Genomic DNA, 19,551 nt, shown 5'->3' with positions numbered 1-19,551 from the left:
AAACTCTCCTTAATAATTCTCGTACCCAAAATTCAAATTTGAGAACTGTAATTAAGGATGAAAGAATATTTATCATTCTACCACACTCTCTTTGTTAGTCCTCACTCCACATGATATTCGATAAATTAAGCACATATAACCTTTATTAATTGAGATGTGTATTTTTTGTTTAGTCATATAGAAAATATGTTATATTTATACTATTTTTATCCTTAATTATATTACTATCAAATATAAAGCAACAAATTAAAATTTATCAATAAATAAGATACAAGAATGCTATTAATTTTAAGTTTGCAAATAAAAAAAAATATATATCCATAAGATGATAAAATAAGGAAAATTCCGAATTATTGAATTGATAATGAATGCTATTTTTGTGGTGTTGACTTGTCTATAACAATATCTATATGTTTTGAAACATTCTATCTTTTACATAATTTATTTTCAATTATTAAATATGAATTAATTAAAAAACCTCCCACCATACGACCCTATTTGTTTGATTTATTCCCAAACATTTAAATTATTGATAATATGGACGAAATTATTGATAATATGTATTAGAATTATTTTATATCCAAAAATTAAATCTGAAATCTCTAATTAAGACTGAAGAGATTTTATCCATCCATTAGAATCGTAGTTTCCTGTTTAAGTAATGATTTTATTTTTTTTACTTGATATCATGATATTTGTATGAAAGCTCGATTCAGATTCGCTCAACATAAGATTCATTAAAGAAAAAACGCTACTAAAAAAATTTCTTGTTCAATAGTCCAACCTGAGCCTCTACTTAGTTTTAATAACTAACATATGGGGTCTTAAAAAATATTGTCCATAGAAAGGGTGCTACCATAATAGGGTTTTAGATATAAGTTAAAAGGAAAAATTACTTAATTGAGTATTTTTTAAAAATTAATTACTGATTTTAGTGATATTTTTTATTTATTACAATTTATAGCAATACATAGCAATATTATGATAAATCTACACTTGTATTAAAAGTGAATTATGCATACAATATAAATGTATTATAAGTGTTTTAAAATATATATTATGCTTGTGTAGTAAGAAACTGACATAATGTATTATAAGTCTATTAAAGTATGTGATAAATGTATTATCCATCTATAAAACTTGTATTATATATGTTTTATAAATAGTTCTCTGCAATATGTATTAAAATTGTATTATAAATGTATTATAAGTGTTCAGAGAAAAAAAATTATTGCTATAGATGGTAAATATTTTCTTAATATTGTATATTTATGTAAGTTTCCCTAAGTTAAATTAGTCCTTACTGGTTTAATTTGGTACTGAAAATTCATTTAATTTGTCTTTGGCCCCTCAAGTAATTATAATATATAGTTGGAATAATAGATTTGATATATGCATAGGGTTTCAAACTAATTTGAATATTTATTGTATAAGGTCTATTAAAAAAATACTTCTTACTAGAATTATTTTTTTATTCAAAACTTAAATTTGAAACCTTTAATTAAGACGGAAAGATTTTATTCATCTACTGCACTTATAATTTCCTGTTTAAGTAACTTTACTATCTTTTACTTGATATCACTATACTTGTAGTTGGGCACAATTCAGATTTATGCATTATAAGATTTATTAAAAAGGCAAAACTGCTTAGGAAGATTTCTTCATATTGAAAATTCAAATCTATACCTCTAATTAAGAGTGGAAAGATTTTATCCATCGACTTTGACTGTAATTTCATGCTTTGTTCAATTAACTATCATATGAAATATGCTTGATTTTTAATAATTAACATTTGGGGTCCTTAAAAATATTGTCCATAGAAAAGGTGCTACATATAAGTCAATTAAATTAATCCTTGCTGGTTTAATTTGGTACATCTTTTTTTCTCTGATTTTCTACTGAAAATCCTTTGTCTTTGGCCCCTCAAATAATTATAAAGTTAGAATAATAGATTTGATATTAATTTTAAGAGTATCAAAAATTTTAATATCTTATCTATTCAAGAATTTCTATAAAAATGACATTTTATTATTACTCCATCTATCTTTACTAGTAATTACTATTATAATTGTCGCAGTCCATTATTATCAACTATTACAGCTATTTACACTCTTTATTATCATTTACTACCACTCACAATCACCATCCACGACCATAATTACCATCACCGATAATCCTAATCACAATCAGTCGTCACTACTAATAGCCACCAATTTTCATTATTACCACCTATAACCATTACTGTAATAGCCATATATATTATCACTGACTATCATCATTATTAACCATCACTATAGATATCGTAAGTCATGTTATCTGCCACCTCTAGCATAATTAGTTGGCGCTATTATTCATCATAATTATTAACCACTATCACCATCTACATATCACCGTTGATCACTACTGCCAGAAACAATCATCACTAGCTACTATCTGCAGCTAATGCCATCAATCAACAACAACACCAATCATCGCCGTCAGTCATCATCCACAACTAGCTATTACCATCACCAATTTCATCATATAATTTTTTTAAAATATTTTATTAATATTATATTATATTAATTAGTATTTTGTTTAAACTTTATTTTAAAATAATGGACATAGGATGCATACTACTATACAAATGCAGTGTAGATTCATGCAAAAGTGGAAAAGTAACGGTGGGAAAACAGAAGATACAAGAAAATTAATGCCATGATGTAATTTTAATGGTACTTTCCAATAACTTTTTCAACTAATTATTAGAATGCACTATTAAAAGATAAATAATAAATAGTTACATCCCATCATATAAGACACATTGCTCAAAATAAAATCTTCCCCTTTTTCTAAGATACTTTATTTAATCAATCATTAGTCATTTGGTGTAGTAAAATCTAAGTAGATTCTTTTGGAGGAAAAAATAAAATCAAGAATATATGCTTTTGAATTATGAGAAAAGCTGGGTGGAAAATAATTAAATCAGGTGATATGTTGAAAATAAAAATTAATCATGTCATACACTTTTTCACATGACTAATAATGTATTTATTAATCACCTAAAATTGCGGTGAGATGAATAGGATATCTTCATTTTTTATTAAAGATCTCAATTTCAAACTTAAAAAATGATTTTTTTTATAATAAAGAGCATTTCCCCTTTAATGAATCTTACACGACGCAAATTGCATTAACGGAGACCCCAATATAAATATCAGATATTGAATGCGAAAACAAAAATAATGAATTGTTATAAAGCTATGTGAATATGTACATGTACTTTATTGCCTTCTCAAATATGCTTCTTTAAATGTCCTTTATTGATTTCTTCACAATATGTTCTCCTTTAACTGTTCTTTAGATCACTTCATTAGTAGTGTTTAGAGACACTAATCACATCATTTTGAAAAGAAAAATATTATGATACTCCCTCCGTCCATCTTTACTTATTCACTATACTATTTTATAATATTCAATAATATTTGTCTAGTTTTTAAAATAAATGAATAATTTATCGTGATGTGTCAATTTTTACTCTTGATGTTAAATACCATTCATTTTTCAATGTTTAGATGACTTGTATTTAATAAGGGTGATTTGATAAAATTACCATATTATTTATTACTTCTTAATCCTTGTTTTAATAGTGGACAACTATTATTGGACAGAACTAGTAATTATTTGGAGGTGTAAAATGAGTTGTAAGAAATAGTTGTAGGGCCACATTTAAAGACATACTAATTGACTTGGTTTGCTCTTAATTATTTGAGAGTTTTAGGGGATCTAAGAAAATATACTATTTCCAAAAGGATTAATGCTTGGAACAAAATAGTTTTTGAAGAAAGTGCCTCAAAATTATTTCAAAATACCAAAAACTTTGAATGTACAAACACCGATCAGATTCAGAAGGATTTAAATTTAATGAGTTCAAATCTTAAGATTCGTTTTAGCAGTGAATTTATTGTATTTTAATCTTAAAAACTTATTGAAACTTGTTTATATAGAATCACATTTGTTTATTATGGTGAAGTGATAAGTAGAGACGGATATACATGTTAATTTACCATGGTCGGGCCCTTCCCCGGACCCTGCGCATAGCGGGAGCTTAAGTGCACCGGGCTGCCCTTTAATTGTTATATGTAAGAAAATATAATTATAAAAATGACCCATATGGATTGAGCAAAGTCGAGATTTGGTCCCCCATTTTGCATCTACTTTAATTTTCCCTCTCTAATTTAGTTCCCTAGTAACTTATGTACTCTACTTTTATATATTTTGAACTTTAATAGTCCTCTCCTTTTTTAAAAAAATAAAATAAAATTGTACATGTGAAACCACAAGTTTGGATGTTTGATATCTATAGAGGGGTCTAGTCAATTCAGATTTGTATCGTGTAAAGCTAAAACTGCGAAAAAGACTTTTTGGGTAGCCGTCCTTCCATGCCAAGCCAGGAGAAGAAAAAACTGATTCCTACCAAAAAAAAATCATATCCAAAATTTCAACATGAAATCTTTTGATTAAGATAGAGCGATCTGATTGATCACAATACAACTCTGGAGATTGGTATAAACAAAAATAAATTTCTTGAGATGTGAGGTCCAAAAAGGGACTAGACAACAAAAATTAAAGGAAAAGAAATAGAGACACAAAAAACTTTCTTTATTGAGAAAAATTAAATAAACAAAGTGAATGCACTCATTTCATACCCCACCATCCATGCATAGTCCTAAATTGTCCATGACCCTCTTTTATGAATTTCTTTTTTAAATCCTTTGGGTAATAAAAATAGTAAACTAATGTTTGCACAAAATTTCATAAATAAAAGGACAAACCATTTTCAATTATTTTTTGTTGTATTATTAATTTTTCATTTTGGAATCTATAGGCTTGGATGCTCAACTACTCTTGCAATTGCTATTGACAAGTGGACCCATCACAAGACACCTACCCCACCCCACCCAACCCATACCCAATAAAAAGGAAGAAAAAAAAAAGGATAGTTCACATAAAATAGGATATTAATCCTATGAAAGATTGACATGTGTATCATTGATGTACTTTTACATCCCACAGCTTCAACAACTCGCTTTAACGCCAACATTCCGGTGTAAGGGAGTGATCTCTTTTAAAGTCCCTGCAATAGTCGTATACCAAATAGTGCCTTTGAACCCAATTCATGGCCTGGTGTTGATGCCTACTAAGGCCACCGGATCGATAGGGTGAGGCGGACACAGGGTGACACCATCGAGGCGAATAGGCGGTGCAACCACTCGCCTTGAAATTCGTGAATTTTCCGAAGAATGGTTGATACCTATAATCAGCTTTGTATTTTCCATTTTCAGTAGCCCATGAAGATGCATCCCATATGGATCCATATAACCACATTGGCCTTAGTGGAAATGTTGCAACACTCTTTCTTACATACCTCCTTATTGGCACATCATCCACCAAAAATCTAAATAAAAACCAATCAAAATAACAACATGATTAGTTTTTAAATGTACTCAAAGTATTCTATGTTCATGCAAAATAATATAACTTATTTTTAAACATACGAAATTTATATAGCACGAAGTATTTCATAGTCATACATGACGCATCCCAAGAAGGTGCTATATACGCATCATATTCTAACAAAAGCATCAACCGTTAATTCTATAACTTAAATTTATGATTGATAGGTCGTATGAAAATAAATTTATAATTGCTCCAAAGCTCTTCTTCTTCCTATATATATGTTGTTTTTTTTTTTTGGAGGGAGGGGGGTTAAATGTATTTTGGACATATATGCAATCTATTTGGGTGAAAATGGTAACTTTTTTACTACTATTGGGAAAAGGACTACAACATGAATTATCCTCTTAATTGACATGGTCCCCTCTATGCAAAATAATAGAAAAATGAAGTAACCAAAAATACAACATATATATATATATATATATATATATGTCCTTAAATTTATTTGGTGGAAGCCACGATTAAACTCATTAAAGGACAACCATACTGTAGTGTCAAATGATTTTTGTCGGTAGAATATTTCCTTATCATTAACTTACTTAAATGAAGTAAATAATAAGGACTCATATACCGGCATATCTCGTTATAACAATCATCTTCTATACTAGTATCTTATTATACTGATTAAGTTTTATTTTTAAGTCTATTTTCATGTCATGCTATATTATATATTAAATAATGTATCAAGATAATAACCAAAAATCATTCAAATTAACGATATTATTATAGAGATGTTTGACTCTCTATAATAAATTAATACTTACATGATTTCTCTAGGACTCCACAAAATAGCATACTGATGAAAATCTTTTGTGGGATCAAACCACAAATGAAATTTCATTTCCCTTCCAATAATTTTTCCATCTCCACTTCCTCTAATATAAACATTTGTTTGTAATGTGTATGGTTTTCCAAATGTTGTGCCAAGAAATTCTATGTCCACTTCATCATGGAACCCTGGATGTGCTTCATTATTTGAAAGCTGCCAAATATTCAACAATTAATGAAATTTAATCAACTAAATATACACAAAACTAATTAAAAATCAAGCATATTAAAATAATAGTAAGAGAATTTTTGGTACACTTTTCTTTCTAATCTGTTAGAATGTCATCTTTATGTATTTAGAAATAATTAACCTTAAAATTTTCATTTTGTCATCACTGAGATGATTTATAGTCACAGTACTACTACTCATACAAATGTCTAAAACTTATATTTGACTATAAATTAAAGTAATATCTTTTTCTTTCTTAAACTTTGTGTCCAATCAACTGTAGCACATGTATTTTCCGCCATCCATTTCAAATTTAGGAACTTAGGTAACAGTATCTCAATTAAAAAATTGTCAGAAATGGAAATACACAATCAGAAATATTTAAACTGTCAATCTATTTTACCCGGTTCTTCAAAAATATCGACATGTGTGTTAGATCAAAAAAGTAATTTTTGTTAAGAATCTCATAGGAATACAACTATCCTTGAAGAGTCCGAACAACATAACCACTACAACAAAAAAATAAATTAATGACAATAAATATGCACATTAATAAAGAGTGCTAAAAACTTTACCGGTATTAGTTAATTGACATTAGATTCAATGTCGCTATAGGTTTTAACGACATTTACAAAGAGCGTTAATTGCCTCTAAAAAGACATTTTTAGTAGTAATTAAGTTATTTTCGTTAATTAATTGCTGTTAAATATCATTTTTGGCGTAGTGAATTCTTCAACATAAATTGAAACAAAAATATACAATAAAAATATTTACACTCTCAGTCTATATTGCTTGGCTCATCAAAAAATTCAATGTGTGTACCTGATTCTCAAAAAAAGTGTATTTTTAAAGAATTCAATATGAGTACGATAACATTTTGGAGAGTACCAGCCAGATATTGATATGAAAAAATATTTAATAAAGATATCAAAAATGGCGTATCGATTTGTCGTATATTACATTTTTTTAGAACTCAATAAAAATACAATAACATATTTATAGAATCCAAACAACATAACTACGAGCGAAAAAAATAAGAAAATCTTACGTAGAAAGCTGTAATGACTCCAGCCGTATAACCGGGTTGGAGTTTAATGGATGCCCCAAAATACCCGGATCGAAACGGTTTAACCGACTTGAATCCACTTCCTATACAAAATCATCATTAAAAAATCAACAGAATATTTTAAAAAAATTAAGTACTAATCAAGTATAATTAAAGAAAATTAAACCTGAATTTCTATCAAGCCAAATATTAATGCCATTGTTATCTACACTGAGATGATTAGGACCCCAAAGATTTTTAAATCCTTGATAAAAACTCATGGACTTAAATTTTGTACTTGGATAATAACCAGGTGATAGTGGCCAATAGTTAGCATTAGTTGAATGGAGGAAAATGAAAGAAAGGAAAATAGGAAGGAAAAAACTTGTTGACATTTTTTAAATTTTTTGAATGAAGAAAAGAAAGTGAAGGAAAATAACAAAATGAAGAAGGGAAAAATGAAAGGAAAATAGTTGAAGGGAGAAAATTAATGAATGGAAAAGAGTTGAGAGACAAGAAAGAGTGTTGAAAGGAAGGTGGTGTTATATGCAAGAGGGGAAGAAAGCATGGTAGTACATTTTGATATAAATAACATGATGAGTGGACCCCAACATGACATATTATATATATATATAAAAAATTTTATTTTATTTTTCGCTCGATATTCGATATCTACTTAATAACTAAAAGTAGAGAGAATTAGCTGTGAAAATTGTCGTTAATATGTCACTGATGGATTTTGATGATTTGTTGATAATTCGTCAGTAGCAACAGTAATATACTCAATGTCACTATAACAAATAAACATTTAGCGGCATTAATAAATATTCAGTATTTATAACTAACACTCTATATAAATATCATTAAAGACTTTAGCGACTGTGAATGCAATGACATTAATTTAATTGTCGCTAAAAATAATAATCTATTGCCACTATATGTCTCATTTGTTTCTGCGTGTAATCCCACAAGCGAAGTTTGTAGAGGGCGATGTGTATGCGGTTTTGTCCCTACCTTGTGAAGGTGGAGAAGGTTGTTTTCGGTGGACCTTCAGCTTAAGTAACGCATATAAAAATAGTATGAAAAGAAATTATGATAATAGAGAAGTCATATACTATAATTCATCATCATTATAGTATTTTTTTGATTTCTTATCAGGTGTTCGATCAATTCTGCTTAATTATAAAAATATGAATTATATAGCTATGAAATTCATCATTAAGCTATAGCTAATCATGATTCATGTTAGAAAATCGCATTTTAAGAGGTAAAATGTTTCACATCAAATATAATTATATTTTAAAATTCGAATCTAAAATCTAAGATTAAATATAGAAGGTAGTTCTTATTAACCCCATATCAGCTTTTGGTGGTATGTATAGTAGTTACATGTAGTTGTAGTAAGACTTACTTCATTGGTTCTTTTTCTTTTATTTTTCACTTGATTTTACAGTAAGATATTCTCTTTTTGTCTAAAAGTAAGATTTGTATAATGATCTTTGAACATGTGAGTAAGTTAGTGTCAGGGTCAGTGGCAAAGCTACATGTTTCAAGGAATTCAGTTGAATTCCTTTCTTCTGAAAATTATATTATTCATATTTATAGTAATAAAATGATTTTTTTTTATGTATATAAATAATTATTGTCTTCTTTTATATGAAAAAAGCAACTTCTACCTATTATAATGATAAAAGGTGATTTAAAAATTGCTTTAAGTTGAGAGGTTCAAATAATACGTGTGGTATTTTGATATTATTTATGAGTCTCGTTATTAAAAATTCAGACTCTACCGTTTGTTAATATATATCTTTAATTGAAAAAAATTAGCAATTGAAAGATGAGATGAAACCAATAAAAGCTACATTTTAGTTAGTAGTCTCAAACTTGAGTACTCTGGACATGGGTACAAAATCGCCTTTGTAAGAGAATATTTTATCCATAATACAGGACTTTCAGGCACGGACTTAAATTTAATGAAATTCAAATACAAATATTGAACATCGAGTGAGTAAGTGAAAAAAGACAAGATAAGATCTGAGAATTAAAGGGGGTGAAAATTGAGAGGTGGATGAATTAGAGTCACATCTATTAAATGTGCCCCTTTCTCTATTTGTCTGTGTACTTTTTTTTTTCTATATATAAAAAATGCACATGGTGAAGAAAGAAAAAAATAGTTTGATACACAAAATATCATACGTTAATAGGATATATTTAAGGATCGCATTCTAAAGAGTGTGATGTTGACAATTTATTTTAATATAAATATTATTATCTGGTTTTATGACTTGAATCTATGACCTATAAATAATATAGAATCAATTTTATCATTTCTTTAAGACTCCGTATTGCTAGAGAAAAAATAAATAATACATTGGCTCTAGATATTCAATGATTTATATCTTGTCCCTAAATGAAAGCAACATCAACAATAGGCAATATTGGTATATGAATGAAGCACTCTTGCCTTTAAAGCAAATATAAATTAGTGAAATACTACTCTCTCTTTTTTTAATTTCTTTTTGCAATTTCAGTTAGATTAATTTTACCTTTATTTTTTACTATTTTATGAATGTCAGTGTACTAAAACTTAAGGACTAATTGTGGGTCCAATTTCTGATTTTAGCCATGGTGATGTAAATGGTGAATAATGATCATGTCTTTTGATAGATAGTAATGGAACCTCTCATTCTTTTGTTTTCCCTTCTATATCCGATATCAGTTTTGAAGTCCGATTAGTCCGAATTCATACCCAAAAATCTTATTTTGAAGGGTTAAAACACTTCTAAGTAAAGGTGATATGAACTCAATCGAAATCTGATGATCAAAGATGAAGGAATACTTAATTACCACCTATATATGTTGCTCGTATTCTCCAAAATTGCTATCATGTAGGGGTCGAGCTATAGTTTCGCCTCCTTGTCAATAACTTTACTTTAAATCTTGTATTTATGTTTAAACATTCACTTAATATGTATAAATAATTTATCAAGGACTTAGTAAGTTGCGTTTTTCAAAATTCAGAACCCATAAACTCAAAAATCTAGTTTCACCTTTATACACTAACGTTGGATCCTTCAAAAATACACTACTTTCAAAAGATCCAATACATATTCATCGACAATTTTAAAAAATCCGAACACCATAACTAATTACCACTTCACCATAACTTTCGTAAATACCTTTGTTATATGGTCAGGGGCGTATATCTAGGGGGTTCCGTGGGTTCGCATGAACCCATGCTCCCCTCCCTAGATCATATATAGTAGTGTTATATTTTTTAAAAAACTATTTAAATATAGATGTGTGAATCCACATTCAAAGTATCATATAACGTGATGATAATTGGGTATACCTCTCTAAGTGAGATTAGCAGTTTAAATCTTATATCTATCTTGTTTTTTCTCTTTCTAAAGTTTAGTAACACCCTTCCAAGTGGTTATCAGTAACTCTTTTGGTGTTTCAATTTTCAATTAATTTTTCTTTTATTTTTTTTGTTTTAATCTTTCAAAAACTTTAATTGTCACATTGAATATTACTAATATTTTTTAGCACTGTAATAGGTTCAGTGTTAAGAACCTAAAAGTCAAATGGATCAAATTTTTATCTTACATTCATCTGTTCTTAATAGTGCGGTGTTAAGAACCTAAAAGTCGAATGGATCAAATTTATATCTTAGATCTATCTTTTCGTAATAATGCATTCATACTCTCGAAATCCTAGATACGCCTCTGTCTATGGTATCCCTAGTGAGTGCTCATTGGTGAAATTCATTTTCTTTGAATACATATTACATATTTATTTTAAAATACATATCACTTATTCATTTCATTTTGCTAATAAAAGCAGGAATTTATATAACGGGATCTAAACAATATTAAAATGTAAGAGATTAGAACTTATAACCTAAAACTAACTTTATACCTTTGTACTAATATGTCCGATTTTCTTTGTATATGTTAAAGTGGATTTAACAATTTATAAATTTTATAATATTTTATTTTTATCCTATTTGACAAAATGTAAGACTGATTTCAACAAATCATCACAAAAGAAAAACCCTTTCTATACTAAAAATTGCAAATCCAATATAGAAGAAGAAATGTCAGAAAAATTTGTCCAATTCACATCCAAGAAAGCTGTAAAGTTACAAACTTTAGGAATTCTTTGGTTGGGGAATATTTTTTTTTATTTAGGGTCTAAAATTAAATTATTATGAAAATTTGATTTAATAATATTAATAATTGTGGGAGGAGGAAATTGGAAACCTCATAATTCATATTGATTGATGGTGGAAGCTTGACACAATAAATATTAATAATAGAATAGAATATATAAAATTATTTACTAACAATTGCTTTTATCATTTGCTACTCAACGAAAACGTCAAATTTATTTGACAAATGAAAAAAAAAAACAGGCAAAACAAAATAAGATGTCATTAGCAAACATTTATTGTCATAATAATGGATTAATGGATTAGACTCAAAGAAGGGAGATGATTAGCAAGAATTTCCACTTGACATTTGACATAGACAAAGTTTTTACTATTAAAAGTCCAGAAATCCGCAATCACGATCCTCTGGGTCTACATTGTAAACTCACTTCGATGCAATTACTCACAAATTACACAAAAAATGTAAACTACATTAGACAAGTTCAATACGATGAGCTCGATTGAAAATACGTTAACAGGAAGAATCGATCATTAACCACTCTCATGGAATATTATTTGTCGCACTAATAAATCACCTTTACAGGTAAGTATATTAGGATTTCCACTTGACAGTTGACATAAACAAAGTTATAAAATAAATAATTAAAAAAAGTCACTTTTTTTTTTAATCCAAATATTTTTTTTTGTAACAATTAATGTTGATACGTCCTTAGACTTTATATAATATTTATATATTGCATATGTATAAATCATGTATGTACGTTATAACTTTTGTTCAAAATAAGACGTCCAACATTGTCAATATGCAATATATATGAGAAGTTACTTAATTATCTTTCAAGTTATATACGATATGGACCTATTAGGGAAAGGATTAAAAAATTGTGAATCATTTTAATAATAAGCTTGAATTAGGTAATTGAAGTGAAAAAAAATACGTAAATTGATAAATATTATCTTTAGAAAAAAAAAGTGAGATCAGATGTGTGATATATTGTTGGAAATAAATGTTAAAAACCTACCAATTAATGAGCAATAAATCTCCAAGCATGTCACCTCCACATTTTTATTATTTTATTTTATTTACATTTTTATAAACCAACACCTCTATGAAGATTTTATTAAATTTGTGAGGTCTATCGGAAATAATTTTCCTAACTCACAAGATAGAGCATGCGAATATCATAATTAACCAATGAAATCATGATCCACTCAATCTGTTTGTGTTTGGGCGATTAATTTCATTAACTGGGTTTATTTTGACCCATTTAATTCAATCCATTTTAAAACCGAATAGATATACAACCCATATTGATTCATTCAAAATATTTTTAAAAAGATATTTTTTGTTTGATACATTAAGTTTTATTAGATACTCAAATTAAATTACAAGAAAATAAATTTTTCATTTAAAACTTGGTAAGAATCGATGAGTTGGATTATAATTCAATTTTTAGCTCATTTTAGCCCTATCCACTTCTATCCAAAATAAACATTTAAGCGCATTAATAACATGTCTATGTTAACTCAACTCATTTCGACATTCTCAAATTCCGTCCAATCAACTTATTTAACATCCTATAAATAAAAATATAATCGGCATAAACATCACCCTCCCTAGATCTTGGTATATGGGATCATACTAAATTTTGTTGTTGAATTTTTGAATAGGAAAATAGAAAAAGGTTGACTGTTTAGTTGTTGATTTTTTACATTTATTAGTACCTAGTATATGTAGGGTTGTACTTTTTTAGACAAAATCTTGGACAATTTGTGTTCCACTGTTTTGTAGGTCGTTGGATTAGATTATACGGAAAATGGTTTAAAATGTTCTTGAACGTTAAAAGCTCGGAAAAAAATTGTATCATTAATATGATTTTTGAACTATTTATGATATGTTAAGAGTGTTTTGACCATTTTTCGTGAATTATATGTAAATAGAAAATTACGAAAAAAAATTCACAAATAGCCACCTTTTTATTTCTTGTAATTAAAATTAGACGCTATTCAACTGTTTCAATTTTTACGAGTGAAATTCCATGATATTAACTAGCTACTCTATTGCTATAAAAACTACTAAACCGTCAAAGTTTATATATATATATATATATATATATATATATATATATATATTTATGTAGTTAGTGTAATTAACGTGTTATAAGGAGTTAGTTATACCTTTTTTAAATTAGGTTATCAATTATGTTTATCATAGAGATTTAATTGTAATTATCTTATTATTTTACTCGTATAATTTTTTATTTTTAATAAAAACGTAACTAAATTGGTCTTAGTTATTTTCCATGCAGAGTGGAAAAAGAGGAAGGCAAATTCTGAGAAGGATTTAATGAATTCGAAAGAATAAAACGAGGAATCATATGAAGAAGGTTATATTACCAATATGTTTACTTTTATTGTAAGTCAGATAACTTTTTATTACAAGTCTAATATGATAATCGGTAAAATATTAAAAGTTCTTATATATGCTCCAATTGTGCTATTTTATTTTATTTTTTACACAATTTAAGAAATTTTTTTTAAAAAAAGTTGAATAGTGGGCCCATTGCCGACAGATGAATAGGCCCAAAATAACTTTTGGGGTCGTGGGAATATGGGCCCATTTGAGTTAAAACTTTAATACTTGGGATTCTTGTGATAATATAAATAGGACTTTGGACTATTTTAAAAGATGCTTCTCATATCAATGATACAAATCTTTCAAGGCTTTCACATTCACAACATACAAATCTTTAATATAAAAAATGTTGTCTATTTTGTTTTTTTGTGATATATTATGTATATTTTATTTTCCATTAATGGCTAGAACTTTAAATTGGTTAGAATTTTGAAAGTATTGGATGGCCCACACTTTAAGTCTTGATGTCTTTGGGAGGGATTTATTTGTCCAAAAATGCAAAGTGGACATTTTCTTGAAATTATTTGCATTATTTGTTATAAAGTAGAGAAAGACTCACTTGGATGTATTAGATGTTAGTGAATCTACCTAGGTGTTGCAAACTCCATCTGAATTTCCTAGAAAAAAGGAAAAAAAAATTTCTACTATTGCAGAATACCGATGGTTAACTAGTACAAAATTATATGTATATGAAATAAAGAAAACCGATTTGGGGCACTGAACACGAACAGAAAGTGAAAACCTGAGATAATTCTTAGCTGTTGTGAAAGTTAGCGTCTTAAAGAAAGTAAGTGCTTGCTGCTCCTGCGAAGAAGTAACATAAAGATTTGTCAAGATTCACTAAGTAAAGAGGATTTCCACTATAAAAAAGACAAAACACTATAATACTTTTGATCCCAATTATAATACCTTTAAAATCCGTCAATTATTTCGTAAACCCTTAAAAATAGACGAAAAAATATCATTATTCGAATTAAGAAACATTATAGTACTTTAGATCCCCAATTATAAATTTATAATACCCTTAAAATACGTCAAGAATTAATTAACTAGTGTTTCAAATGATATAATACTGGTAGTAAATTGAAAGTTGGGGGGGGGGGGGGGGGGGGGGGATTAAGAAATTTGCATGCATCAATCAATTTTGGTAGTGACTTATAACTTAAAGATGATGGACATGGACACAGTGATGTCAATTACATGCAACATCATATTATACAAAAACATCAATTTTCACGTGTCTAAAGATAAATTATTAAAGTGAAATGGTATTATTGATAGCAAAGGTGTGATGGTGCCAATTTTATACCCTTTCTATTCAGTGAAATCTCATAAAGTGAGGTTCGAGCAGGATAAAATGTACGTAAATTTTATCACTACCTCATGAAGGTAGAGAGGTTGTTCTCGAAAGACCCTCGGCTCAAGTGCATCAACTCAAATAAAAAAAATAGAGAAAGCATAACAGTTAATAAGAAAAACAATGTAAAGTCTACCAAAGAAAAAAAACATCACCAACAAAATAGTGTGATAATCGAAATATGTACTCTTCCCAATCACCATTTAAATTTTGTTCTTATTTTTTAAAATTACACAATTATACTTTTTGAGAAATTACGCTTTCGGGTAACATTACATTTGATTCTAATATTTTCTCATAACTTTACCGACAAAACACTAGATTATCGTCTAATATTTGTAATAATTTACAAAAATTTAAATCGTAATTTAAAATTTTCAGTTTGCTTAAAAGGTTCTTTAGATCCATGTAGTCTAAAACTCTATAAGTAATTACAAAAAAAATTATGAAAGAATCATTTACTAAACAATTGTTAAAAAAAGAAATAGACGGCAAAAATTAAATTTTACCATTTTTTTTAAAAGAAAACTACTAGCAACATATATCATTCATATGGTGGCTGTTATAAAACAAAATATTAAAACTAAAGAAAGAAAGGAAGAGGAAAAGTGGCAGTAGAAGAAATAGGCAGAGAGTAATGTAATATGCTTATCCAGTGTATCTTTCATTGAAGTATTTTGCCCCTTTTATAGGGATATATTTCACAACATAAATTAGTAGCGGGTCCCTAATTTTATGGACATCCACCCACTTAATATTTTAACACTCCCCCTTGGATGTCCATGTGTAATGTGCCTAATTAAAATTTTTACAAGAAATAATGTACATAGTTATCCTGAACACCCATAGATGTTGTGCCTCGTTAAAATCTTACTAGGAAAAACCCAGTGAGAAAAATTCTAGTGAAGGAAAAATAGTACACACATCTGGTAATACGCCTTGAGTGTTGCCTCATTAAAAACCTTACCATGAAAATCTAGTGGGACAAAACCTTGGCTAAGAAAAAAAGAGTACAGCGCGTATTTTACTCCCCTTGATGAAAACATCACTTAATATCTCGAAGACGACGCATTCCAATTTTGTATCTCATTTTCTCAAAGGTTGAAGTAGGTAATGCCTTGGGTAAACATATCTGTTAAATTGTCACTTGAACGAACTTGTTGGACATTTATTCCACCCTTCTTTTGAAGATCATGAGTAAAAAAGAATTTTGGTAAAATATGTATTGTTCTGTCTCCTTTGATGTATCCTCCCTTCAGTTGAGATATACATGCAACATTGTCTTCATACAATATTGTTGGAACGTCTCTTTTCAAATATAGGCCACATGTTTCTTGAATGTGTTGAGTTATTGATCTTAACCAAACACATTCTCGACTTGCTTCATGAATGGTTATTATCTCTACATGATTTGAAGAAGTGGAAACCATAGTTTGCTTTGTTGAATGCCATGATATATCTATACCACTACATGTAAATAAATAGCCTATCTGCGATCGATCTTTATGGGGATCAGACAAATATCCTGCATCTGCATAACCCATCAATTCTGACTTAGATTCATTTGAGTAAACAATCCCATATCTGTGGTCCTTCAGAGTTATCTGGATATATGCTTAATTTCATTCCAATGTCTTCGCGTTGGGAAGACTAAATCTTGCTATCAAGTTACTGAGAAAGCTATATCTGGTCTAGAATTGTTGGCAAGATACATTAATGCATCAATTGCACTAAGGTATGGTATTTCAGCACCAATAAGCTTTCATCATTTCAATGAGGTCGAAATGGATCTTTATTAATATGAAGAGATCTCACAACCATTGGGGTATTCAGTGGGTGTGCTTTATTCATGTAAAATCTCCTTAAAATATTTTCTGCATATGTTGATTGATGGACAAATATCTCATTTACAAAATGTTCAATTTGTAGACCAAGATAAAATTTTGTCTTTCCGAGGTCTTTCATTTCAAATTCCCTTTTCAGACATTTTACTATCTTTGAAAGTTCTTAAGGAGTTCCGATAATATTCAAATCATCAACATATATTGCTATTATGACAAATTCAGATCCAGACCTTTTCATAAAGACACAAGGGAAAATTGGATCATTTTTATAGTCTTCTTTTAGCAAATATTCGTTAAGACGAATGTACCACATTCGCCCTGATTATTTCAGCCCATATAAAGATTTTTGAAGTTTTATTGAACAAGTTTCCTGAGAATCTTTATATATTTCAGGCATTTTAAATCCTTCAGGATTTTCATAAAAATTTCATTATCCAGAGAACCAAATAAATAGGCTGTAACGATATCCATCAGATGCATGTCAAGTTTTTCATGAACTGCCAGATTTATAAGATACCTGAAAGTGATTGCATCCACCATAGGAGAATATGTTTCCATATAATCAATGTCGGGTCTTTGCAAAAATTCTTGTGCCACAAGTCGTGCTTTATATCTTATGATTTCATTTTTCTCATTTCTTTTTCGCACAAAGACCCATTTGTACCCCACTGGTTTTATACCTTCAGGTGTTCGAACTATCGGTTCGAAAAATTTACCTTTTTCAAGCGAAGCTAATTCAACTTGAATTGCAATTTTCCATCTCAGCCAATCATTCCTCTTTCTACATTCATCGACATATTTTGGTTCAAGATCTCCATTTTATTGCATTATTTCAATAGCAACATTATAAGCAAAACTATTGTCGATAATTACATTATTTTGGTTCTATATTTTTTCTAATGAGACATAATTTATTGAAATTTTTTTATCATTTTCAGGCGTCTTAACCTCTTCCAAGGTCTTATCAATTGTTATGTTTCCTCGATCTTCTTGATCAGGTTCTTTCATATCATGACCATCTTGATTGTTTGCTCATTTTCTTTTTCGAAGATTTTTATCTTTAGAACCGACCGATCTACCACATTTTAAATGTGGTATAGACTCATCTGCATTAATTAATTGTCCTACTGGGACATCAACTCGAATTGGAGCATTAGCAGCTGGAATATGAGATTTAGTAACTCCTGATAAGTTAGTGAATGTATCTGGCAGTTGATTTACAATATTTTGCAAATGAATTATCTTTTGAATTTTCAGTTCACATTTATTTGTATGAGAATCTAAATGAGATAGTTATAATGCATTCCAATCTATTTCTCTTTTCAGCTGCTTATTTTCTCCCATAATGTTGGGTATACTGATTTATCAAAATGACAATCAACAAATCTTGTAGCAAGTCATAAGTTCCAAATATTTATGATGGAAGGATATTCATACCCAACATCTATCCCATTCTTCTTTGAGATCCCATTTTTGTGTATTGTGGTGGAGCAATTGAAACATATATTGTACATCCAAATATTCTAAGATAGGAAATGTTCGGCTCCTGACCAAAAGTCAATTGTAATGGGAAGACTTTATGATAACTTGTGGGTCTGATCCGCACAAAACTTGCTGCATACAAAATAGCATGACCCCATAATGAAATGGGAAGTTTTGTTCTCATAAGCATTGGTCTAGCAATTAATTAGAGACGTTTAATTAATGATTCTGCTAGACCATTTTGAGGATGAACATAAGCAATCGGATGCTCAACTGTTATTCCACTAGACAAACAATAATCATTAAATGCTTGAGATGTGAACTCGCCAACATTATCAAGACGCATTGTCTTTATTGCATAATCTGAAAATTATGCTATTAACTTGATTATTTGAGCAAGTAATCTCGCAAATGTCATATTACGAGTTGATAATAAGCACACATGTGACCATCTTGTAGATGCATCTATTAAAATCATATAATATTTAAATGGTCCATATGATGGGTTAATGGACCCACATATATCACCACGTCCAAAAATGTTCGGGATTCATTTCCCACTTTGATTACTGACGGTCTAGTAATCAATTTGCCTTGAGAACATGCAGCACAAGAGAATTCTTTAAATTGAAGAATCTTTTGGGTTTTCAAAGAGTGTCCATGTGAACTCTCAATTATTTTGCGCATCATATTAGAACCGGGACGACCCAACCGGGTCATGCCAAATAATAAAATCA

The 19,551-nt window shown here is 28.9% G+C and overlaps 1 protein-coding gene across 1 annotated transcript; it reads right to left on the bottom strand.

The window, feature by feature from the left end:
• Positions 1-4,471: 4,471 nt before the first annotated feature.
• On the bottom strand, positions 4,472-8,039 carry LOC129882041 (probable xyloglucan endotransglucosylase/hydrolase protein 32). Its single transcript, XM_055956164.1, has 4 exons — positions 7,729-8,039; positions 7,545-7,645; positions 6,264-6,481; positions 4,472-5,437 (listed from the first exon to the last, which is right to left on the bottom strand). The coding sequence occupies exons 1-4, from the start codon at positions 7,934-7,936 to the stop codon at positions 5,071-5,073; spliced, it is 894 nt and encodes a 297-aa protein (XP_055812139.1). The 5' UTR covers positions 7,937-8,039; the 3' UTR covers positions 4,472-5,070.
• Positions 8,040-19,551: the final 11,512 nt, after the last annotated feature.

This window comes from Solanum dulcamara, chromosome 3 (assembly GCF_947179165.1).
Source record: "Solanum dulcamara chromosome 3, daSolDulc1.2, whole genome shotgun sequence".
NCBI classification, from domain to species: Eukaryota; Viridiplantae; Streptophyta; class Magnoliopsida; order Solanales; family Solanaceae; genus Solanum; species Solanum dulcamara.
The sequence above is the reverse complement of the archived record's forward strand: the minus strand, read 5'-3'. Positions and strand labels throughout refer to the sequence as shown.